This window comes from Corylus avellana, chromosome ca11 (assembly GCF_901000735.1).
Source record: "Corylus avellana chromosome ca11, CavTom2PMs-1.0".
NCBI lineage: Eukaryota > Viridiplantae > Streptophyta > Magnoliopsida > Fagales > Betulaceae > Corylus > Corylus avellana.
In genome coordinates this window covers 1,391,486-1,418,313 of record NC_081551.1, presented here as the reverse complement: position 1 = coordinate 1,418,313, position 26,828 = coordinate 1,391,486, and the positions used below count along the sequence as shown (strand labels likewise).

Below are 26,828 nucleotides of genomic sequence, written 5' to 3'. Positions count from 1 at the left end.
CAGTTGCCACGTCACTAAACCCTTGATTTTTTGTAGTGTGGTTATATAAACTACAAAAGAGAACCCTTAAAACCACAACAAACTTGTCAAAGGCATCTATGTATTCCATCCCCATAAATTTAATCTTGACAATTCCTTAGTCGGACTACATTAATTCTACCAAAACAAAAGAAAAAAATAAAAAAGAAAAAAGAAGAAAAATAAATAAAAATAAAATCCAAAAAATGAAACATATTAATTAGCAGCTACTTAGGAGGTGCAATATTAGAAGAAGTCCATGCAGAAGCAGTATACAAACTGGTATCCTTCCATCCAAGCCTAAGCGTCCCATCTCCCTGGACAAGGCTATATCCATAAGCAGGAGGGAACATGTTTAATATCAGCTGCGCTTGAGCCATTGAATTCGCACTCATCGGCACCTGTACAATGCAATTCTTCGCAAGCTCAATCCTCCAATGCCTATACTTGTCTTCCCCGCTTCTCGCCGGCCCTCCGATTGCCAATATGTTGTTTATCTCCCTGTACAGAAGCCAGTGCTCCACCCTGTGCCGGATCGGGTCGTCCACCGGCAGATTCACTCCAAGGGAATCGAAGAGCGTCGAGTAGTAGTGCAGTGACCCTACAAAACGATCTAGAAAAGACCCGCCATGGGAGATATCTTGCTCTACCTGTTAGAACATAAATTAAACCATTAAATTCAGCTCTTAAAATAAATAATGATTTGATATGATATCAGAGCAAAGGTTCGGAGTTTAAACCCTGTCTCCGTCATTTACCTCTCATTTCAATTAAATATTTTACGTGTTAGACATCATTTATTAAGAGAGAGTTTCAATTCACACGTGAGGAGAAATGTTATAATATAAATTAAAGAGTAATATTATTTAATAGACTATTATACAATTGTCATACAATTAAAATGACGTGACATTAAAAATCTATTTTTAGATCATTCTAGCTAATAGCTAGTTGTATGATAGTCGTATATCAATCTACTAAATAGTATTTCTCTAAATTAATTGATCAAATTCATCTATTTTTATCGACTTAATAATATGCGGTAATTTAAGAATACCAGTGTGATGATGGTTGGTGATAACTCTTTTAGCAGTCTCATTGTTTTCCAGTCCGGCCCGGTGGCGTCGTACATGGAATGTTGCAGCCAATGCACGGCCAGAGTTTCTCCATGCCGGACTTGCACCGTCAAGGCATCGATTTCTGCAAACTTCCTTGCAATTGGGTAGAATTCAAATGACATTCCGAGCCGCTTGGCGAAGTTGGCGAGCTGCTTTCCCGTCTCCACAAGAATCTCCATCGACGTGCCCATGCCCGTCATTCTAACGTGCGGAGGGCCCTCCATGCGGGTGGCGAGGATGTGAAACAAGGCCGGCCATTGCAGGCCTTGCATGATGTCAAGGTCAAGAATGTGAACTCTGTCACGCCGGTGGAATGCCTCCAGGATGGCTTGGTTGGAGGTGAAGTGTGCGAACTTGATGAAGGGGGATATGTTGTTGAACACTTGGAAGGCGCCATGAATGCTTTTGTAGTCAACTAGAGGAGAACAAATACCTATCAAAATATAAATTAAATTATTAAATTCATATTTTTGTATTGATCTAATTAAAATTTTAAAATAAGTAGTGATTTAACATAATATTATAGTAAATGTTTTGAGTTTAAACTTTATCTTTATTATTATTTTTCCATTTCAATTAAATATCCTGAGTATTGGGTCTCAATTATTAAGAGGGAGTTTGAGTCTATACGTAACGAGAAGTAATATAATATAAATTAAGTTTTTAAGATAAGTGGTGATTTAACAATACCGAGCCAGGAGTTGATAACCCTGCTAGACATTGCCTTAGCAAAATAAGCCACAGCACGCTCAGCGCAAGAAAGGCCGTAAGGTGAGCTCATTTGTGTTAGCTCAAGTAGCATTCTATGAGCCTCTCCAAGATTATCGACCGAGACAGCAACTGCACATTCAAGAAGGAGGGTTATGAGGGTTAAGCCATTCTCATCTACCCTGCTTAACCCTTTGCAATTCCTTCCCTGATCAGAAACGTTAACTCGAGGCTCATTACTCCATTGAAGCTCGTTTCCGGCAACGGTGTCAAAGTTGTTTCTTCTTGTCGCTTTTCTTGGTCTAAAATCGCCTGAAAGTGAAAAATTATATTAAATCATTACTTATCCCAAAAGCTTAAGCTTATAGAAATAAATGAATTTAATCATTTAATTTCTATTCTAATATCCTTCCTCAACTTTCGTAAGGCTCAATACGTGAAATATTTAATTGAAATGAAAGTGAATAACAGATATAGAAATTCGAACAAAAGACCTCTACTCTGATCTTGGTCGGACTGTGTCTCGCTGTGCTGCAAGATATCCGAGGCTGCAGTTTCCGGTAGGTCTTCGACCAATTGTTTAGTGATTTGCTCCACCCACTCAGAGAGCTCGTTGTGCTCCATTATAGGCTTGAGGAAAGGGTTGAAGCGTGGAGCAGCAGGAAAGCCAACAGAGGTGTAGTCCCATGGTTCATGGGGTTGGATTGTATCCAAAGCTCCCTGAACCATTTCAAAGCCAGCTTTCATAAGGGAAATTAATTAAGTGAAAGAAATTAAGTAAGAAAGGGAAAAGATGGTGGTGATCAGGGGGGGGGTGTCTGGGAGAGGTGGAGGCCATTTTTAAAGGAGAGGGTTTGGATGATGAGCAAAGAGATGACAGAAGAAAAGTTTCATGTGACACAACAGAGTAATAGCAATAGTTTAATGCCAGAGGATGGCCGGCATAGCCAAGACACACAGAAAAAGATAAACTGCTGAGAGACAAAAGACCCACGTCGGTTTGATAGTGATTTTCTAATTATATTAACTTTGAGATTTGTTGAAGATCGAAGCATATATATATATATATATATATATATGGAAGAATGGAGGAAAGGAAGAGGCGTGTGAAAGCATATTGAAGAAGTAATGTCATCACAATAGTGTTGTTTGCATGCTTCTTATTACATATATTTATTATTAATAGCAATAGTTTAATGCATAAATCTTGTATCTAGACCATTAATTGTTGATTTCATTGATAATATGTGTGAAAGTTTGTACACCAAAAAAGTAAACAAATATTATTTTTGGGTGTCTTTTATAATATTTAATTGAAAATTTAGTAAACTGATATCTCTTATCAGGGTTAACCTATGTATCCAATATTTGGAGGTTGCGATTTAGAGCATATATGAGAAATATAGTTTTTAAGTTAAAAAACGTTTTTCGGCAAAAGCTTTATTTTTTAAGTTTTTGTCAAAAATGCGTTTTGAACCTTTAATAGCGCTTTCAATTTTTTTTTACCAAACGTGTACTTTTTTCTTCAAACGAACTTTTTGAATATTAAACGCCTCTCAAACGCACACTCAAACAGGCTCTTAGCCACATGATTAAGATGGGTGGATTGATTCCATTTATATTACACATTCCTCTAGCTCAATTGGGAAGGGGGAAGGCCAGGCCTTGAGTTAATTTGATCAAAAAGAGATTAGTTAACATATTAGGTGTTAATAATATAGATTAGTTATAATAGATTTGGACAATTTTTCTCTCGTAATCATATACTTTTTAATTAGTTGATAAGTTTTTGTAGTTGTTAGACACAACTTCTTCTTGGCATTGACGTATTACTTTTTGTTGACATTGACGTATATTTCTATTAAATTGATTAAGATGAAATCTTTTAAGGTTATTTATTTTGTTTGAATATTAATTAAATTTATTATTTTTTTTATCAGTTTAAACATGTTTAAATGTCGTAGATGCCTGCTTTGTTTTTTCTACATTGCTTGCATTTTGGCCGATCAGTAAAGCAAATTATTGGTGAGACATCAAGATCATCAACTTTTCAGCTTTTATATGACCATTTGTGGGAAATTTAATATATATATATATATATATATATATATATATATATATATATTATTGTTTTGTAATTTCTTAGCAATGGCTTCAAGAGAAAATTTAATTCCTTGGTATTTGGAGAAATAAAATTCACATGGTGAGTCGGGTCAGGCCGGACAAAAGTGTATCAATTAAAATAATTTTGATTAAATATATGTAATAAATCTATTCATTAAAAATATATGAAATAAAATCCAATATCTTTGAGTTCTGTCTGCAAGAAACATTCATCGGCAAGCTAGAAAGAGTATGGAGTTATTTTTGTGTTTGACTCCATCTAGGTCGAATCGATCTGACCTCTTCCAAGATTGCTTTAGATAGATTTTAGGGTTCATAAGTTCAACCTTCATTATAATATTGCTAAATTAAGCTGTCATAATGCTGTGGAAAAATACTTTCAAATTTTCTATTTTCATTTTTAAGCCCATATATAAGTCTAACTTTTTTTTTTCTAACTTTTTAAAAAAAAAAAAAAAGAAAAAAAAAAAAGAAAAGGAAATCTGATGATTTCATTGATTAAAAATCACAAGCATAAAGCTCTTACAGAGCAAAGCAAAAAGCTTTTACAGCACAAAGTATAAAGTTCTGCAAAATCATAGTCACATGCTAGCTATGAAGTTACAAAGTCATAGATACAAACAAAAATTATTACAATCAAGTGCTATATATGACTTCAATCTTCTGTTAACCCATGTACAAATACAAATCAAATTTATTTAAACCAGCCGTGAGAGATAATCCCTCACTTCGAACTATCCAGATCATCAGAAATAACTCTTCACACCTAATTATTCTTCATCGCTCATGAGGGCAGATATAGAGAGAATAAACCTCTTATTCAAAAAAAAAAAAAAGCACAAACAAACAACCAGCAAGCAGCAACAACAGTCGGGGAGGAGATGAACGGCACTACACGGTGGAAGGTGGACGGACGCAAAGTAGAGAGGCCGAAGTTGTTGATCTGGTCGGAGAACACCCACAAACACAAAGAAAAAAAAAGAGGGGGAGGGTAGGAGCAGAGAGTAGAAGGGGAAGAGGAGAGGATGATGGAGCAGATATGCTCCCTCCTTCGCTCAAAATTGATTTCTTATATAAGTCTAACTCTTGACATGTGTATATATAACAAAGGGGGAAGACAAGGTGTTTTTTTGTGTGTTCTCTTAGTCTTCGATGAATATTATTTTCTTAAAAAAAAAAAATTGCTCTTATTTCTTTTACCTGATTTTTAGAAAATAATATCGATCTAGAGCTAGAAGAACACCTAAAATTTTCCATAACAAATGTTGATTGATTCCATCTAAATTATAGCTAAACATCTATTTCATTGGCTTGGTGATGATAATTTTAACACAACCGTTGGAGACGGAATCAGGGGGAGGGGCTTCGGGCTAGCTCATTACTTTTTGGACAATGTTGAAGGAAAAATTTCAAAATCAGGGTATGGCCCTAGCCGGATTCCGTCCCTAATCACCACTAATTGTGACGATAACAATAATAATTGTTAAAATGTTTGACCAAGATGAAAAAAAATAAAAAAAATCTAATACTATATTAAATCATGTGAAATATAATCTTAATAAGTGAAGTTTAACATGTGAAATATTTAATTGAAATGAAAGATGAATGACGAAAACAATATTCAAACTCTTAACTTGTATTCTAAATTTCTAATATTATATTAAATCAATGTTTATTTTAAAAGAAAAAACTAATAAAAAATAATAATTGATTTAATAATTTAATTTGTACGTATTAATTTGTTTTAGCACCCAAGTCAACCCTCTAGTTCGAAGCTGCCTTTGGTAGAGTTAAATCTTCAAAACTTGCCGGAAGGGTTAAAGTCTTAGTCAAGCAGCCAGGCCAGCTCCCTCGACTTTTCTATAAACTTGCATGAAAGCATCACACACCCAAACAAATCCCACCGAATTAGGTGGATTTATTAGTCACAGTTAAATTTAGTTATTTTTAGTACTTGGCACGATAATTAAGTGCTATATTATATGCATTTTTTTTTTTTTTTTGACATGTCCACACAAGGAAAGGGGGAGGGGAAATTCGAACTTGTAACCTCCACTTCATAAGGCGTGGTTCACAGCCGATTGAGCTACCCCTTGGGGACTATATTATATGCATTTACAAACTAACGTTACAGTAGCATTGTCTCGTCGTCAGTCAGAAGCAAATTTAATCATTCAGTGACTAATGTAGTAAATATTACGTTCACACATAAGTTTATAAAGAATTTATAGCGCCCTTAATATCATTCATAGTGTTAATGGGATATTCATATCTTTTGTGTACATAAACTCATATTTAATTTGGGACGAATCATTATTAAATTTTAATTTAATTATAATTTTAAAGGCCACGGAAATAAAAATATAGCATTACTCATTCTTTGCCTCCAAGCTCTTTGGAGATGGATGAGAGAATACTACCAATCTCCTGCAAACAAAAAATTCTGTAACTAATTAACTTATATTGTACTGATTTCACAATCATAATTTAACCTTAAAAGATTTTTTTTCTTCCCTTTTTTTGTTTTGGTGGTTTGAACCTTAAAAGATTTTGAATATAATAATTGGGATTAAGAAATTGTATATGGTACAAGTTTTTAATTAATAACAATGGGAAAATCTTGTCAATCCATCCGTCTCTTTCCAGATTGATACTCATATAATTAGATTCTCATTTTTTTTTTTTTGCCAGACAATGTTTTAGAGATTTTAGTCTGTGCGTCATCACTTGATTGTTTTGTCTGAAATTAAGAATTAGTCAATGTTATGACTTACGAACTTATAATTTTTATGGGTATATATCTTATAAATCATTGTGCCAAAACAAAAAAAAAAATTCTAAATTTTTTTTCTTTGAATTTTTACTCTCTGGGTCAATCGAAAAGACAAATTAACCCCTATTATTACATTTTTTTCCAAAATGTTTAATGCCAGTCAGTTCGAACTAAACGCATCGTTTTGCCACGTCAGCATATTAATTTTTTTATTAATTTAATTTAAAAATTAAATCTTAAAAAAAAAAAATTGAAGGTGTGGCCTTCGGGTTAAGAGTGGCCGGAAAGCCACCCCTAACCCCGTTGGGGGTGGCTTGCGGCCACCCCATAGGAGATAGGATTGGCTTTCTGGCCACCCCTTCAATTTTTTTTTTTAGATTTAATTTTTAAATTAAATTAATAAAATATGCTAACATGGCAAAATAATGCGTTTAGTTGAGACTGACCAACATTAAACATTTGGGAGAAAATATAAAGGTAGGGGTTAATTTGCCTTTTCGATTGACCCGGAAAGTAAAAATTAAAAAAAAAAAAAAAAAAATTCAAAAAGTTTTATGTTTTGGTGTGTTGACTCAGGAATTTATAAGATATTTATCCAATTTTTATTATATTTTTTTACAACTTGATGTATTAGTCTATGTGAGACTTATCACAATAGTCAAGTTAGCCATGTAAATTGTTATGTCAATTTAGTAATTGATGTGATAAATATTACGTAAATTGTCAGGTCAGTTTATTTGAATGTTATAAAATTTGTAATATTGTTTAAAAAAATAAATAAATAAATAAAGGAATTTTTTTTTTCCCCCCAACTTAAAATAGTAGATATTTTGTAATTGATGGTGACGTTCGATGGGCATATGATATTGACAAATGGCACTTGCCCACCATGATGACTCAGTCAAGCCATTGCCTGGAAGAATACCTTTAGAATGATGCGTTGTCTTTATGTGGATGTCAATATGATTCCCAATTGGTGTATCAATACATCCTATACAAAGCTCAAGCTTCAGCTTGATTTTTGAATCTAAAAATTAGGGCAAACACTTGAAGTTTGGAAGGCATTAAATAGGCTTATGTTCGTCAAACTCAAGCAATAGAATTATTTTTTCATATAATATAATTTTCCGTCCAATTTTATATCCTTTCTCTGAGATTTCAAGCATACCTTGGAGCTTAGGAAAGATTTATTGAGGTCATGTATGCAAGCCTAATCAAGTCAAGCTTAGCTTAATCAAATTTGACTTGTTTGTTTAATATATAAACAAGTTAAGATCCTTTCAATTTCACTTGAAATTATTCGATCAATTTCATGGTTCAATATATATACATATATATAATTTAAATGTACGTTACATAAACCATGAAATGAATCATCTTTGTGAGTTTGATTGAGTAGGCCTTGAATTTCAAATATTATCAAGAACAAAATAAGATCAAATGGGGAATGACTAAGCATACATCTTCTGCACTCCATTTCAGGAAATGCAGGAAAATTTGAAGGTGGAGAAACCTCATGATAAGAATTAAGAAAGAGTCAATAAAGATTAGAAATGTCTATTTCTTTTCTTTGATTTTCTCTCTCCCCCTCCCATTAAGTGCACTGTTTGCAGGAAATGGAGTGCCAGCCAGCCAAAGGAAGTTTAGACTGTGAATTTGGTACCCTAAAGAAATGCCCATTCCAAAAGGGACCAACCAAGGCAGTTTTACCAAGAAAACAGACCTCCCCACAGTTATCATCACACAAATTCACACTGTCCAACACCATATCATCTTAAAAGAACACAATTAAACAGCTTTAATGAAAAAAAAAAATTTATATCATTTAATCCAACAAAAAACACAACGTATACATGGTAATGAGTGGCAGTGACTTTGTACACTATTGAACAGATTAACAAAAAAAAAAATACATGTCAGTGTGAAAGAATTAGTATTTACTTCTCAGTTTTACTTAATCTTTAGTAACAGAAAAAGTTACAGGATTCTTATCCAAGAGGCTCAAAGCTGATTAGTAGCTTCAAAACCAGCATACTTTCTTCACACTTCAAAGCTTGAGTTTTCAAACAAACCCTCAGTTCCATGCTGCTACACCGACTTCAAATGCAGCAAATGCAGAACCCAAGAATTACACCTAATTACTTGGAAGTCAAAATGCGTTGGACTTATGAGCTGGAGCTACTCGTATAGAGAAAAATCAGAGTTAGGAGGATTTATTCTGATTTTCAGATACTACTAGTTGGGGAGGCAAGAGATTCAAAAAGCTCCCTTGTACAGGTTGACTGGCTGCAGATACGTCGGATATCTCAGATGTTTCCGATGTTTCAGACTCAACCTCTGTTGTAAGTGTACCCCAAGATGTGAGAAAAACAGAACATAATAGTCTTGCTTATAGAAAAAATGCCAATCCAGTATACATACAAAATGGATACTAATAAAAATGATTAAGAAAGATAAGTGAAAGTATCAAAGGAAAAACGTGGTTATAAGCCTACCAAAAAGTGACTTGATGGACGGCCTCTTTGGTTTGTTGGGTTTCTTCTTCAACTCAGCTGCAAGGAAGAGGAAATAAAATCAGCTACAGATAAAGGTAATTGCCTGAGTAAGTACTTGTCGAAGTGAAGCAACATGCGCAAACGACCTACATCCTTGTTCCTGGTGTGTTGATTTTGAAGATAACCCACCCTGTTTAAACAACCTAGACAACCTAGTGTAATCCAATAACAATTAAAGACTACCTATTTACAGATTGATCCTTATTTTCCAGATATTTGGCCACCTAGCATAAAACCACTAAATAGGAATTAAAAGAAGTTGGGGACCGCTAGTATCATAACCTGGAAGCATATATCTGACACCTTGTAATTTAACATGCTACTACGTGCGATATACTTGAGTCAAATAACTGTGAGTTTGGGTGCAGAAGCAAAAAAGATGCACAGAAGATGTTATTTTCATTTAAATGATATAAACATGCACTCTAAAGAAGTCAGGGGTTGGGCAGGATTCCCCAACTTAGCATGAAGTTAGAAAAAATCTTTAGAAGAAAAGGTCTAGAAGGCTTTTAAGCATGAAAGTGAGGAATCTTTTGATAGATTTATCTGAAACCACAGGACCTTAAGTATGTGGCACAATCACATCTATTAAATAGTTGAGGGCCTTTGATTGGGTAAGAGAATCAAATGGGAATATCAGCAAAAGTCTCATATTCCGTAGTGTACCTTCAATTAAGAGTTTTGTGCATACTTATTGCTCTCTGGATTGGCTTATGTATGTTCACACAGAGGTATAGTAAATTCAAATTGGGTGTGCACATTTCATTTCAACAATTGGTACATATGACTGAACAGTGTGGTCCTAGCAAGCTTGGAGAAAATCAAACTCAAGGCCAACCAAAGCTAGCAGTACAAGCATTAGGGTTCCGCACTTTGATTCTATAAATTGTGCAGAGCTGTAATAGCCTGCTTTCTCATCATGGATAGCAAGAGTGGAACCCAATAAGGTAAAAAATAGGCCTGTTTGTTTTCGCAAAAGCTGGGCCTCGACCCCACCAAGAAAGCCAAAGATTCAGCAGTTGTTTACAGTCTTTAGAAAACCCATACTCTGCTGCTTCTAATCTACCAGGCGTATACATGAGGTAGGCCAGAGATATAAACATACCAGATAGGTGATAATGATGCATTGGATCAAAACAATTGTACTGTTTTATATTCATCCACACTCTAATTGGTCATTACATGGGGGAAAAAAAAAATTATGAGGTAAAGGGCTGAAAACATATAGGGAAGGTTACGATAAACCACTAATCCAGACAGTATCACAACAATCCAGTTTAGACGAGAAACATTTACAAACATACCCAGAACTGACACCTCCACCAAGCCTACTAAATGGATAAAATAGGGAAAGAGACATACCGATCCCAGGCACTTGGTAATCATTGACAATTTCAAAGTTCTTATACGTGTAACCCACAAAATTGATGTCCTTAGACGAGAGCATCTGCAAAGAAAGGATAACAGTGAGAGGGGAAAAAGAGAACAAGAAAATAAAAAATGATACGCATATTGACAGATCTAACTACTCAGAAACCTAAAATCTTAATAAGATCTCACAACCTAAAAAGCCAAAAAAAAAAAAATTAAGACAACTTTTCATAAATCATCAGGCTATAAAACATTCACTCCAAGCCATACCGGCTGCAGACAGGAAAGGAATGTTTATATTTCCATTAAACCCACGAGTGTCGACCAACAGTAAGCTCTACGATTCAAATAGAGAAGATTTATCCCCCATTGAAACAAAGCATTAGAATCTTGACTGGAGCATTGACTAACACAAATCTAGCCTAAAACATCACAGTTATGAAAATCCGCTTATGCATCAGTGCAAATCTATGATATCAATTATGTGACTTTTGATGGACCACACATCATTCTAACATCCTATGTTGTTTGAGAAACAATTTTGATAAAGACACTTCTGAGGCTAGGATTTTAAGCTTCTACAAGTTCAACAAATTAATTCCTCTTTCACCAAGATGGTACTTGAAAACCATACTTCAACTTTTGGAAGTCCAGAATTTTGACAAAAGTAACACATTTCTTAATAAGTAAACACAACTCACAAATCCAAAAGGAATTAGACAAGTGACCTCACTTCCACTCTTGTTTATCGGGGGAGGCGATGCCATTTGCTCCAGAGACCACTAGCAACTAAAGTTTCAAGCCTTGAATGAGCTCCCTTGCCTCTATTAGTGATTTGGGTTTTAGGGCTGGTGTTGGGCTAGTGTGGGTTTTAGTCTTTGGGTCTGTTTCTTTGGTTTTACCGTTTGGCTGTGGCTACTTGTTTGGGCTTTTTGGGTTGGGTTTTGTCTTTGGGTTTTAAGTTTGGCTACCTATGTATACTTTCTTGTGTACTTAGAGGCGCATTGCGTTTTTTTATATATTCAATATTACTTATCAAAAAAAAAAAAAAAAACAGCCTGATAATTTAGAGGGCAAAAATTTGCCAAATATATACGTCCATCTATATCAAAGCCTAGGTTTCTCATTGGAAAACAGAAGAAAATTTGGACCGAGAGTCCTTTTTTTTTCTTCCTTTTTTGGATAAGTATCTGTAAACGAAGAATACCCATAGTTCTTAACAACATTAGAAGTTATGATGCAATTTTGTTAAGTGCTTCTTAGTATTCCATAGCTTTTATTAGAAAAAATTATATTAAAACCCCTACCTCTTGATCTTTGCTCCTTAAATTAAACTTGCCCACATACATTTATAAAAAAAAATGAAAAACATTCTCGGTAAACCTAGCCAGAATAGCATCAAAAGTACAGCTATTATTCATCAATAAAGCAAGTGCTAAGGTACCAGTGGACGACATTATTAAAATGCCTTTATTGCCAAATCACCAAGGAAGCAGGGTCAAAGGAATAGACACTGCTTAATGCTTGCACCAAGCGATGGCTTAAAAGGCAATATCAATGAATGACAAGCCACAGAAGTAGACCATGTAAGACTCAAAAATTTACCTTTCTCCATGGACCAGTTTTCGTTGAACCCTGACCCTGGTTATCAGACTGTGAGAACCCAAAAGAATAAGAGAAGGAAAATAAGAGTGATTAGCAACAAAAAATGCCCAGACAAAAGTAGCTCCATGAAAATAGGAATGAATTGAAAAAACATTGGTACCTCATCGAACTTTTCAAAATTTTGAGTGTCCAACTCATCATTGACCTCAGGAAGAAATGCAGCTTCTATTTGATATATCTTGTCCCAATCAATACCATTAAACCACAGATGAGCCTGAAGAAATGAACCAGCAGCAAGGTAATTACCCTTATTTGCTACTAGCTTATGGAACAAATCCAAGAAATTCAGAAAACAAAGCAACATACAACACCTTTATTTCATTTGCGCCTTTTGAGCCTAACCTCTGGTTTACATTACACAAAAGTTTACTAATAAGATCTTTTGCCTCTGGAGATAGCTTTGCTTCCTCAGGAAACTTCAAATGAGTTCTCCAATTTACTATCTGCATAAAACAGGAAAGAATGGGAACATCAAGGTAATAAAATTTCTTCAGCTTCAATATGAAATTGTTTTTCTTACGTTTTTTTAGGGGGAGGGGGTGTTTCCACATGAAATTAAACAAAAATATTTTCTTACTTTTTTTAGGGGGTGGGGGTGTTTCCACGTGAAATTAAACAAAAATATATGAAATGCCAACACTTCTCACCAAGTGTCTAGCTTATATGAGAAGTATAGTAAGGAGCATATTATAAAAGACAGAGATGAAACATTACTAATAACAAAGAACCATTAAAAAGAAAGATAAAAAAAAAAGGTCCAGTTTGAGAAGGTCCAGTTTGAGGAGCCACCAAGAAGCAATCAAATTAACTTATCATTGCACCAGTAAGCCTGTTGCGAAATCAACATTTATGTTTGGAAAAAAAAAGTGCAGTCTTTAGAAGAAATTTGTGATGAGCAGGTCAGATAGTTCAACTAAATTCCAATAAAGTCAGTTATCCCTGATGTGTATTCGTTATTTCAACCCTCTTACCATGTTCCATTATTCTCAGGATAACAACAACAAAGGAAGTCATAAGGAACCCCCCAGAATACAAATTTGATTTCTTCAGAATCAATGGGTTGTTTATTAGATAAATTTAGCTCACTCAACTCAGGCTCATTAGCATTGCAAGGAATTCAAGATCATGAAATCTTTTGTATGCTAGTGCTTCAGTGCAATTCAGTTAAACCTTTGTAACCAAGCAATTAACCACGCTTCATTAAAGAGTGGAAGCAATCTACAGACCAGTTTACGTCGTAGGATTACAAAAGGCAAAAGAAACAGAGAGCTTTCAGTCAAAATCAGATGTTAACTTGAAAGTATTAAAATGCAATGTGATAAGATTGTTGCACTAATGAAGAGTCTAAGAAAGAGAATGTGTACCTTCCTACATGTTGACATGGGATCATCAGAGTAGAAAGGCGGGTAACCCACGAGCATTTCATACATAATAGCCCCAAGTGACCACCTGCATACCAATAATAACCATGATCTCATCCAAGTTATATTGATCTAAAATATATGGCATCTCAAGACAAGCCAAAAATGTGAAATTATTTGTGGCCCATAACATCGAAAGACACACAACCCATTTCCATTAATTTTATGATCATAGTAAAAGAAATAAACAAATTGCGAATGCCAAGCCACAAAATCGAGAATTAAAAAAAAAAAAAATTGATCTGCAACATGCAAACAAACAGACTCAACTGAAATTTTAGTGTAATACAGCGCCAATCTCCATTTTGGCAAGTAAATTGAATTGAATATTTTTCATGATACATCCAAACACCCATTACAAAACACGCACAAAACTCACCAATCACATTCCAACCCATAACCTTTCTTCAACAAAACTTCTGGAGCAATATAGTCAGGTGTACCAACAGTAGAATAAGCCTGTAATAACCAAAATCAACAGTCATAGAGAAATCTTTTTTTTTAAAAAAAAGCTTCTGACATTCACCACCAAAAATTTTCCAGGAACTCAAAAAAGACATGGATTCTCATCCAATGAATGAAAATAAGTTCTTCAAATCACAATGAAATTTTTTTTATTGGTAAGTTGCACGACACTCGATGAGTTTTTAACCCATGATCTCACCTTTCCTTTGTTTCTTATGGGAGGAGAAAGTGCAATTTGAGCTAGAGCTCATCAGGCACTAAACAAGGGGCAAGAGATGACATCATGTCTATTTATATTAATAAGCCATCATTACATAACAGAAAAAGAAAACTTTTGGGTTAGACTAAGGGGAAAGAGAAAGAAAAACAAAGAATAACAACTACTTACAAGAGTTCTTCTATTCTTTTGCCAATGCTGTAGTTGCTCTTGCTGTGTGCGTTTTGGAGCTGGAGGGCGTCCATCATTCTGTGCAGCCCCGTTAGCATTGTTTGCCATTGAAAAGTCCTGTTCTTGGAGTGTACTACAGTCTAATGGTTTACATAGTCCAAAATCTGACAGTCTCAAGTGTCCATGTCTATCAAGTAGCAAGTTATCAGGCTTGATATCCCTGTAAGATGTAACATTTACAAGCTTAATCTATGTTTGCAGTCCAATAAAATTACATTTTCTGATCCATTTCATAATATATATATATATATATCATGACATATATAAGTGCACAAACCTATGAATGTAATTGTGTTTATGGATAGATTCAATAGCCAGAACTGTTTCCGCAACATAAAATCTGGCTTCGTCTTCAGTCAAGGTATCCTTTCTCATAAGTAAAGTCATCATATCTCCACCAGGTAGATACTCCATAATAAGATAAAGAAACTCATCATCTTGAAAAGAACAGTAGAGTTTGACGATGCAATTGCTGTCAACCTCCGCAAGCAGATTCCTTTCAGCCTTCACATGCTCAACCTAAAAGGATGAAAAGCCAATTGGAATAAACATAGAATACAATACCTCAGTTATCCAATCTAGTAAGTCCGATAAATGTATACCTGGCCTCTACGAAGCATCTCTGATTTCTTAAGTTTTTTCATAGCATATACATGATCTGTGGTCTTCTCCCGACAAATTCTAACCTGCACCACAGAAGCAAATTTTATACTGCTTATAATTTATGAACTTATAAGTTAATAGCAAACAACAATATAAGTTTTTAGGGGACAATGAAGGAATGAGAAAAGAAAAAAAAAAGGACATAGTCCATATCATCTATATCTCTTGCAGTTCTAGTCAACGAAAGCCAAGTAAACTTATAACTAGAAGCAAACACCAATACAATTTTTTAGGGGACAACGAAGAAGTGAACAAAAAAGGACATAGTCCATATTAACTATATCTCTTGCAGTCCCAGACAATGACACCTAAGTTCAGCTATATCTCACTAGCTTCTTTTTGAGAAATGCTAACATTTTGATTGCCTTTTGTGAATAGGATCTTGGAATTTAACCTTAATCTCACAAGAAAGATGACTTCATTAATTTTTAGATCTAGGTTTTTTTGGAGTCAAGATTACCAGGTGCTTTGTTACGACTCTAGCTAATTAATTCTTGTTAGGTTTCCTTTTCCTAGCGAGAGTCAAGTCTTGTTTAGTTATTAAACATCTTTTTATTTTCCAAATAGGAGTTAGTCATTATCGTGTTCGGATTATGCTTCTACATAGGCCAGCCTTGAGAAGACAACTAAAACAACTTGGTTAATGAAAGTTACCAAAAGCCCACCCGAGAGAAAGAGAGAGAGAGAGAGAGATGCACAAGCACACACAATCACAATGACCATGTAAAGATGGAAAAAGCCCCACATATTTTAAGAAAACAAAAACGTACTAGATTTTTTGGACAGGGTGTAGATTCTAAGAGCACTATCAGCAGCTTCCTAACCATTTTCCCTCAATTTAGGGAATACAACTACTTTTTGATTCCCTAAAAATAAACACTTCACAATAGATTTCCTTATTTTTCCCTATATAAATTAAATACTATTTCTTTTTATCATTGCAACCAATGAGAGAAGAAAGAGAATTGTTGGGACATGTGAAGGAGAGAGGAGAGAGAATGATTTGTTTATAATTTAATAAAGCATTGGGTATCTACCGTGTTTCCCAATGCATTAGGAAACACTATAGATACCCTTTGGTGTAGGTTAAATATAGGGCTTTTGATGTGGGTGTGTTTTTGTGGTTTTTTTAAAATTTTTCCTAAACATAAGGAAGGGAATGGCATATAGAGCATCCGCTGCTAGTGCTCTAACCTATTCATTTTCTTCTATATAAGTAATTGCCCTAAAAATGAGTAGAAGACTAGAGTAAACAGTTTTTAGGGAAAAACAAAAGGCTGGTAAAAGAGATCATAGTACATTATATTAAGAAAGTAAATACCTCTCCAAATGCACCTTTTCCAATCATCGTCAATAACTCAAAATCATCAGCACCCATTTTATGCCTTTGAAGGCGCATGTACTCAGTTTCCTTCTTCTCCAAAAATTTAAGTAGGTTGTTTTGATCTTCCTCGGAGACATCAGCATCAGCCAACTTCTTTTCCAGTATATTCCGTCTGTTCAAGGGAAGTACAATTAGAAATCTTGTAACTCTCAAGCACCAGAGTTTCAACTCTCTAGTCCTATTCATGTAAATATTCTTCTTGATAAGTACCTTATTAAAAATATATTCACCTGTTATTTAGTGGAAATTTCACACTATTATACTTTTTTCTTTTTCAAGAAACACTTGCAAAATTCTGCCTTTATTACTTAAAAAACCTTAAGATGAAACTGCGTCTAACTCTATTGTCTCTTCACACTTCCACCTGCTAGAATATATCACAGGGAGTAATGCTATATACCGGACAAGTATCCCCTTCTATCTCCCAAAGCTAATATGGTGTTGTCCCTCAACCAAAAAATCAATTTCCATCCACCAAATGCTATGGGGAGACCATGGCAGATCAGCTTTGAGGGGATGGAAGGAGTTTACTTGTCCAGTATATAGCATTACTCTATTAGAGGAGGAAGAAGAAAAGGAGTGCAGCTACCTAGAAGAATAAGATCTATTAATAGTTGACCTACCTCTGCCAGTTTCTTTTGACTCCCCTCATTTACAGCCCTTGCTGGTAAAATTCCTATTTTTCTGTTAGGGCGAGAGGGGGCTTCTGGGAAGGAAATGATACAGCTTAAAGAGAGAGTATATATAGCCCCTAAAGGCTATAGGTCTTTCTGATAGAATTGAGACTAATCATCAATTAAATGTGTTTTCTATGACATACAACACGTAGTGAAGAATTATTAAAAACTGATTCAACTTTTTCCCAGTTAATGAGAGGAAGAGAAACAACTTATTAAACAACAAAAACGGCCACTGACACATGCAATTCGTTGGATTCTATAGAGAATGTCAAAGCCAAATTGGCATCCAAGTATTTCAGTATCCAAAAGCAAAAGTTCACCACAATGTATTCGAAGGGGCAAAGAACCATACCGCTCCTTCCTCTCCTGCAGGCTCTTCATTTGCTCCTTGTAATGGTTCTCGATATACTGCTTTGCAGCAGCAACCTTCTGCTTCGTGACATTGGAAAGCGCTTCTGCACTGCCCTGCACATCCGGATCCCCACCCTTCCCTTCACTATTACCCTCCTTCCTCTTTGTCGAAGCCCTCAACTTGTCCCGCGGTTGAAGCTTCTGAAGCCAACTCCTCGCTGAATCCATTTCCTTCACTTCAAGCCCAATGCTATCTCAAATCACTATATACCATCCCTCTACATAACACGATACACAAACCGAATCTCCCCCAAAACCCACCAAACCATTCAACCCCAAATGCCAAAAAAAATTCAATGGCGCACAATCTGCATTACTCAAAACATAATTAGCCCAAAAAATGAAGCACCACTCTAAGAAAACATAAAACCACGCGCATTAAAGGAACGAAATTCAATCGCACAAATAAAAAGAGCCTCTCATTTTCGCCTCAAAGAAAACAAAATCCAATGCAATATCTTCCTAATAATTCCCAAGTTTCCATTATTTGGCTTCGATATTTCAGAATTCAGAAAAAGCAAGCTTCAATTTTCCTCGGAATACCTTAACTTCTCATAACAAGAACAATGTGTGAATGAATTTCCTAAGAATATATTAATCTCGCTCATTTTTCATCCAACAAAAAAAATTTCAGAAGCTTGAAAACCAAGGCATTCAATCCGTAAAAACCAAAAGGAAAAGGCTGAGAATTCGGATTACCGCGTAATGAAATTGTCAAAGGAGTCAAAGCACCCAAAGAAGAAGAAATACTGTGATCCCCCGAAACCCTAGAGAGAGAGGGGGGGAGGACAATCACTCCTGCATTCTCGGATTGGCATGGAGTCCGAGCTTTTGTTATATACCTTTTCCACGTTTGCTTTTCTCTTTTTCTTTTTCTTTTTCTTTTTCTTTTTAAGTTTTTTCTAATATTAAAAAAATTGTTTTTACGTTGGATCGCACGAGAAATTTGATCCGAAAGGAATCAATGATTCTCTCGCTCTGACACCAATAATTAAAGAATTATAATTAATTGATACAAAAAAAAAAAAAAGGCGGTAATAGATCTATGGAAATATTATATTAAATAAGTGTAGAAATCAAGATTAATTGATTGGGTTAATTATTTATTGACTTTTTATTTGAACCATGTTAATTGATTGGGTTAATTTTTTGTACTTTTTCTTAAGTAGCTCTTCATTAATTATTTTAATGACGATTGCCTTTTTTTCCTTTTTTTTTAAGACAAAATTTTTCTTTAAACTGAGTTAAAAAAAATTCTTACAATCTAATTTATTAAATTAAGATTGATTTCTTGCGTATTAACGTATCACACACATCGTCACAAAGTATTTTTGAAATGCATATCAAAATCACTTACAATAATAACATTTATTTTGATGGAGAATGATCTCTAAACACATATGCCAATTTAGAGCCTGTTTGGAATTGTGTTTGAAAAATAGAGTTTTTAAATTAAAAAGAGCTTTTGGACAAAAGTTTCATTTTTAAGTTTTTGCCAAAAGTGCATTTAGCAATTTTTAAGTTTTTTAGACTCTTAAAAGTACTTTTAATTCATTTTACCAAACAAATATTTTTTTTCTTCGGACAAACTTTTTGAGTGTTAAAAAGTACTTTTATATCCCTTAAACACAATTCCAAATAGACCCTTAATAGATTGAGTTATCAAAATTTATTAAATTATTTAAATAATTTCTTTCAACCCAGTTTGAAAAAGGAAAAAAAGAAAAAAAGAAAAAGCTCTATCCTTTCTCTTTTTGTCAAGGAAAAAGAAACCTTATTATTTGTGATGTATCATTGTTTTATTTTCAAATACACCATGAATTTTATAACTAATTGACCAACTCCCCAAGCAAAACGCTCCCTCTTTCTCTCGAAGACCACTGGAAAAGGTCAGACCCAACAACAACAGTAAATTGGGAGGTTTCTTGCACTAAGGGCAAAATGGGGACCCAATTTAGTGAGATTGAGCAAAGATCAAGCCAAATGTGAAAAAAGTGTTGAATACATCATGCATGCTGTATGGTTTTACTAAATCACGGACAATCCGTTTTTTTGAAAAAAGTGTTGTTAGGGGTACTACAATTTTTAATACGTCCCTTGCAAACTGGCCTAGGAATCTATGTGCTACTTATCACACCAATCACTAAAGTGTAGATTGTTACGTGACAGTTCATATAACATTTACCATGTCAATCACTAAAATGTAGATTGTTACGTGAATTTATAATGAAATTATAATAAAAAATTGTAGTACCTCAAACATTTTCCTTTTTAAAATCTTACACTGCTTATTTTATCAGTCTCTTGTGTTGTATCTTATACTATATTAAATGTATTACATATTGCTTTATAAGTGTCCTTACATATTAGGCCAGAAAAAAGTGCCCATATATATAAATAAGATTTAAGTAACGGTAGAAATCATATATTTTTTTTTAATACACAATTATTTCACAATCCTGATGTGATAGTCCCAGTCAAACTAATGGTTAGTTAGAATTGTCATGTCAACAATATGAGATAATTATAAAATAAAAATGTGGCATATAACATTTCTCATCAAATTTATCACAGTAAAAAACTTTTTTTTTTTTACATAATTTGTTTTTTTTTTTTTTCTTATTTCTTTAAAACTAGAAGAGTAAGTAATTTTTCCCCCTCCAAAAGTCTTTTTTTTTTTTTCCCATAAATTTCTTCTCTCGACAGATACAGCGACACAAACAACTATTGACCACTTAATCAAACCTAAAACCAACAATATTTTTAACCTCCTTTGTGATATGCAACAGATTCCATTTTGTGTTTATATAGCAAGCAACAAAGAGCTATGCAGGAAAAATACAAAACCAGAAGGGCGTTTTGTGATTTGGGTCATTTTGTTAGGTATAATTTTTATCTCACAACTATTCCACAATGTTGACCTGTCATTTTCGACCAATTTTTGATTTTTGATTATTTTTTATTTTTTAACAATGATTGATTAAAGAGTTTGTTATGTGCATTGTAAAATAATTGTGAAATAAAAATGTAATTTTAGCATTACTCTTTTTTTTTACTCAACCTCGAGACGAAGATTATAAGTTATTCAGTGTTTGGTGGGATAGTTCTGCTCTTTTTTGTCATGCAGGCCCCATTAATGGAGAGCCAAGACAGAAGTAGTGTACTGGACAACTTTTTAGATAGAGTTCAGTTGGAAAGTGTTGATGTTATTGGGTTGGTTGTGGGGAGGGTTGGAGAAGCATAGCTATCAGAATGTGAGTGCCATAAATAAGCAAACAAAAAGAGCTACCTTCAATTTCTCCCCAAACCCTTTTATTAGAATTTCAACCAAAGCATGAAGAGCCCCACCAACTCAAACATCATGGTTGTCTAAATCAGGTGGTTGACCTGAATATATATAAAATTGTAACACTCCCTACCTTTAACTCAGACTATGTTAAATGGGCTTAGTTGTGCAGACTCATTGGTAGAGTCTAATTTAATTTAGTAAAATAGTATCAGAGTAACTTAGTAACATCATGATATGGCGCTGATCCTGCCTATGAAACCCTTACGAGAACAATAAAAAATTGTCTAAGGAAAATTATAACATCCCAAAAAGTTAATCCCACGCTGAAAAGATGAATTTGCAACATTGACCAAATAGATTATAAGGTGGTCATAAGTACAAAATCTCACATAAGCTTCAATTGCAAGTTGGTTAATCATTTTAAAATAATACCACAATGAGATTAACATTTTTTTTTTCTAGGTCATTACACATTTCATTGTAGGTGATGATGTTGTCAAGGATATGATACTTTGAGCCTAGAATCCACATTTAGGTAGACCATATTACCAAGTCTCTATCAACCACCAATTGCTTTATGGCTTAGAGTTACTCTATGGCTTAAAGGTAATTATAGTATCACATTTTAAGAAAGGAAGGAGAACTTATTTACATCAAGTTTCATTTAACCATTATTTATAGTAAAGTTTTTCAAACTGAGTTAGAGAAAATTCTTTAAGCCTAATCTATTCAAGAACATAATTCTCACATGTAAGCTTTATCTAATTAAAAGTACATGTGAAAAATCACATATTCTAAGAGCAGGTGTCAATTTAATAGACTAAGTTGAAAGAAAACTTTGTCATGCTTCAAACCGGATGAAATAATACTGTCAAGTTGCAGTAATGGTAAGTGCAAAGGAGAAAGCATGCCTTTAACAACGGACATCCAGCCAATCACAATTTGCTCACTTTTACTTTTCCCACCTAAAATATGCAAGCCCACATCATAATCAAGATCTTTCACTACAACAAACAAGTTTCTTTCACCAGCACAAAATGAAGGAGAAACCACAAATAAATTTCTTGCTTAATGATATCATCATGTCACAACAAATTCTCAAAGAACAAAAAGAAAAACAAATGGATATAGCCCAATATAATTAACACGTTTATTTACTACATCATCTGCCAGCAGCAGAACATTATGGCTTCACCATCTTGCCAACAAATTCAATAGCTAGCATTTACTGCTATCCTTGATTTCTATTTCAAGCTAATGAGAAGTACCACAATCACTTCTTTTTATCACCTAAAAGCTTTTCTCATTTTTCTTGTACATTTGGCTTTAAATGTAAATCCCTATCAAATATTTTGTGAGGTTTATTTGATTCATAATAAAAAGAATAAACTTCAGCAAGACTAACGGTAGTATGCCATGTGTCTGGATGACATAAAAGGAGAAGCACCAGAAGGAGAGGTCTTCTGGACTTGGGCAGGAGGGTTAATGGGTTTCTTCTTCTCACGCTTGGTTTCAGCACGGAGCCAGGCCTCAACCACCGAAAGCAGATTGGCTGAATTCTTCAATTCATTAACCTCTGATAACTTCTCTGTCCTCCTCAACTCTCCATCTTGGATGTATGCCAAATGCGTCGCCCATGTCTCTAGACCATCAAAAATATGTGTTGCATATACTACCGTGGCTCCTCTCTAAAGAAAATACGTCAACATTATTACTGGCAATATGTTCACATATATAGGAAGTTATCAATATGAGTATATCTAAAGCATATTTTGTTTCTCCTTTGACGATTCGTTACATTTTTTTTTTGTTTGTTCTTTTTCCTCATTCTAATTAGGTGTTTTCTTTTGTATATTTCTTGTATACCTAGGGATGCCTTAAGCTTTAATGATATATATATATATATATATATATATATATATAAGGCATGCCATATTTTCTACATGTGGCGTGCAAATAGATTAGACAATTCCCCATCACATGATTTACTGGTGTGTCAAGACTGTTATGCATATCTAGCGTCTCCTTCTTTTTAAGTATTGCCATGCTTCAAAATCTAGTGTATGCATGCATCTGAATGTAATTATAGATATAGCAAGTGAAAACCTGATCACATTCTTCCTTAAAGAAGTCAAGTAAGTCCAGTCTAGCAACAACATCCAGGTCAACAGTAACCTCATCTAGCAAAAGGACCTGTGAATGTACCATAAATAGTGTAAAGTTAGTAATAAGTGAGACTGCTATGAGACTTCACTGAATGTTCATCATAGTTAAAACCCAAATGCAATATGATATGGCCATTGAAAAGAGGTACCAACATCTAGAAGCTGAAGACAAAGCAATTCAAAGAAATATTAAGAGAGAAACAAGTGCATGGTTAAAACTTTCAGCGAAGACAAAAAGCAAGCATAAACTCACAATGAGTTTCAAGGATGATATGATACAACTCTATAACTCATATTCAGTCCCACATTCATAATTCCATAATACCTTGAAAGGATGAAGAAGACCCATGCAAATTTGGACTCGACGCCTCTGCCCATCAGATACCTTGTGCATTCTCCATTGCAGGTCAATATCAAGTAGCTCAATCAAACTGTCTCTCCTAACAGGGTCAGTCCCTTCAACTGCCAAAAGAGAATATTAGTATAGTCCCAATTTTTCTTAATATCAACAAGAAAGGAAAATTATTGTAGGGAGAATGCAAAGGACTGTCCATCTATCTTATAGATACATACACATACATAAAGAAACTTAAAGAAGCAGCAGATAATTTGCTGTATATTTATTTATCTAATAATGGGTATAACATCTATAATGTGGTTATCAGCAGTAGAAAAAAAATGTACTGTGCAGTATATTACGCACCTCCAAATATCATATGTTCGGCAGAAAAATCACCCTGAAGTGGAATCTCACCCTGAATGTTTGCAGATAATTTTGTTCAGAGCATGACAAATGCATGTGAATGGGGTCAAAAGATAAACAGGTTACAATCGCCTGATTGAGTTCATTCATAGATATCTCTAGCGAATTCAGAGTATGCAATCAAACCAACTCACAGTGATGATACCCATAATAGGGCTAATGACCTAGAGGCTCATCCATATAAGAGGAATAAGAGATCTATTTTTTAGAGAGAGAGAGAGAGAGAGAGAGAGAGAGAGAGAGTTCAATCAGACTATCTTATAGAAGATAACTGACCATGTATACACACAACCCATAAATCTGCCCTAAGGAGAGAAGAAAAAGAAACATATATCTACTGCACACCAGTTTGCCTTTGATCTTAAATTGTTGACCATACTACATCTACAAGCAAGATGATCTATTGTTAGGACTCTTGGAATTGTAATCATAGTGTGTTGTGTGTGCAGGCATGCCCGTGTGCGCGTCTGCTTGCTTGTATGTTTGTCTATGATGCAAATTGAGAGAGAGAGAGAGAGAGAGAGAGAGAGAGATGAAATTTGAATGGAATAGTGAAGTGAAAGAGAGAAATAATTAATATTCTCTTGTTAGCACTTTAAGTGACAGGGAAGAATCATTGTGTTATTCTTATTTATTAACTCCCTGGAAATCCTAGAAAATATAATTGACAAATGGCAATTTACCTAACCAAAATTTGTAAGTAATTCTTCATTAGAAAAATCCATACTATATGGAAAAGACACCTACACAGAAATATCATCATCATCACCAGCTAATTCTGACAAACCTAAGTAACAAATAGGTAAAGAAGCTCTGACTACAGCCTATTCTTTTTCTATCTCAAATGCGTAACGAAAAAGCCATGGGACAAGGTTTAAAGCTTCCACTGGAGCATAAGCCCTTCAAAGACCATATAAATTGGGTTTTATTTCCAAGTTGGCCACAATCTTTAAGTAAATAACTTGGGCATTGCCCAAGACATAATTTGTGCTAGATGCTATTTCTTCTTTGAAACAGACCAATCAACAGAGGACCCCCGCTTATCAGATACATGATTCATGTAAATGTAAATTTCCACCAGCTTTAATTCCATCAAGGGACACCTTCATCATTTTTTTTTTTTTTTTTTTAATCTTCTGTAAATGAAATTGTGTATCATGCTTTTATTGTCCTCAAAAAAAATCAAGGCCTATGAATGAGAATTTAACAACTCACAGCAGAGCCAACGGTTTTACTCCAAGATCCTCCCAAATAAGCTAAGTCGCCACCACACACCAACTGGGTGTCATGAAAAGCCGACCGACTCAGCACGCGTACCACATCTCTTCCTCCTACCATATGCTTACCCGCAAGAATCTTCAGCAAAGTGGTCTTCCCTGCACACAATGAGCAATGCCTGAGTGTCACAGAAAACCCAAAAAAGGGGACATTTTTCACACATTTCTCCCTTAAAACATGAGTAACCACTCACTTTTTGTTGTTATTAATCGACATTGGTGTTCTCCAACAAGCTTAGCAGAAAGTGCTAAAAATCCATAAAAGGCTCAACTTTTTATTGCAAGATTCGTGACCCAACAAACAAAATTTAACACAAATTTGAGTTCAAATAATCAAAAAATTTTACCAAGGTTATTAATTCGTGGATTTGGTTCTTACCAGATCCATTGGCACCGACGAGAAGGCATCGGGATCCGGGTGGGAGCTCGAGGTTGAAGTCCGCGAAGAGCGGTGGCTCTCCCTCGTACGCGAATTGCATGCCGCAGACTCTGATAGCGTTTGAATTCCCATTTTCATCTGCTTCATCTCTCGGCTTCGAAGCTTCTTTGTTCGCCATTGTTGGTTCTGAGACAAATGGAGTTGTATGGATTTGATCGTTTATTCCCGGGTCATTTTATATTAGCTCTAAGCGAACCAGTTTCAGGCGTGTCTTAATGCTGTTGGGAGCAGACGATTGGCCTACACAAGTGCCACGATGTGAAGTCTTGTGAAGCCACGTCAGAGGTTGACTGTAACAGTTGGTGAGGCTCTTTTTGTGGTCAAGTACCTCTTGCGAGTTTGAACATGCCTATTCTTATTGATTACTATGCCTTCTATTATAAGTTACTTACTATATGATAAAATAATTAAGATTGAATCATTTACAAGTTATTTTATTAATTAATTAATTTTATAAGCAAATTTTTTAATCATTTTATCAAAATATTTTTATAGTCAAATTTGTAGTTGCTCTAAATTTAGAGATAAAGATCTGAACAATTTTACTCTCAAATTACTAACAATTCGAACAATAAATATGAGAGAATTCTTATAAAACTTACTTTTTAAGCAAATTTTGGACCGTTCACCCAAAATGGGGTTTCCCGCGTTCCACATCCCTGGGGGTGATGGATCATCAAAGAACTTTACCATCACCATAAAGGCCACTACCTTTTACCTCTTTTTTTTTTTTTTTTCAAGGAAATATGTTAATGATATATTATTGACAATTTTTTTATAGGTATTAAGTAAGTTTTTTTTTTATTATTATTATTATTATTTTTTTAATAAGTGTTAAAGGGGCTAGACAAAATGTTTGTGTAGTTGAAGAGGACGGGTAGGAAATGGTCATGCATTACACATAAGGCGGATGGTTCCATCGTGTGTGATATGGTGTATTTGATGAGAGCAGAATGCTCGAAATTTTGATGATTGCGAGAGATGATTGATCCAGTTGAAGAAGTTGGTATTACAAACGCTATACTCATGGAGAGTGGCTTGGTCTACTATGACTATTTCTAATTTTTATGAATTTTTAGATTTATGCATTT

At 34.5% G+C, this 26,828-nt stretch overlaps 3 protein-coding genes across 3 annotated transcripts; all 3 read right to left on the bottom strand.

The window, feature by feature from the left end:
- Window positions 1–245: 245 nt before the first annotated feature.
- LOC132165808 (protein SCARECROW-like) lies at window positions 246–2,591 on the bottom strand. Its single transcript, XM_059576494.1, has 4 exons — window positions 2,318–2,591; window positions 1,827–2,162; window positions 1,076–1,569; window positions 246–668 (listed from the first exon to the last, which is right to left on the bottom strand). The coding sequence occupies exons 1-4, from the start codon at window positions 2,589–2,591 to the stop codon at window positions 246–248; spliced, it is 1,527 nt and encodes a 508-aa protein (XP_059432477.1).
- Window positions 2,592–8,554: 5,963 nt separating this feature from the next.
- On the bottom strand, window positions 8,555–18,615 carry LOC132165963 (uncharacterized). The gene is made up of 14 exons (XM_059576681.1): window positions 18,504–18,615; window positions 17,746–18,112; window positions 16,651–16,825; window positions 15,269–15,352; window positions 14,944–15,185; window positions 14,607–14,826; window positions 14,133–14,212; window positions 13,697–13,781; window positions 12,644–12,775; window positions 12,433–12,546; window positions 12,273–12,320; window positions 10,659–10,743; window positions 9,237–9,293; window positions 8,555–9,078 (listed from the first exon to the last, which is right to left on the bottom strand). Exons 2-14 carry the CDS (start codon window positions 17,970–17,972, stop codon window positions 8,945–8,947), a joined length of 1,683 nt encoding a protein of 560 aa, XP_059432664.1. The 5' UTR covers window positions 17,973–18,112; window positions 18,504–18,615; the 3' UTR covers window positions 8,555–8,944.
- Window positions 18,616–22,131: 3,516 nt separating this feature from the next.
- Window positions 22,132–25,898, bottom strand: LOC132165703 (ABC transporter I family member 19). Its single transcript, XM_059576368.1, has 6 exons — window positions 25,678–25,898; window positions 25,237–25,397; window positions 23,962–24,013; window positions 23,584–23,720; window positions 23,200–23,286; window positions 22,132–22,781 (listed from the first exon to the last, which is right to left on the bottom strand). The coding sequence occupies exons 1-6, from the start codon at window positions 25,853–25,855 to the stop codon at window positions 22,494–22,496; spliced, it is 903 nt and encodes a 300-aa protein (XP_059432351.1). The 5' UTR covers window positions 25,856–25,898; the 3' UTR covers window positions 22,132–22,493.
- Between the last annotated feature and the right edge of the window lie 930 nt (window positions 25,899–26,828).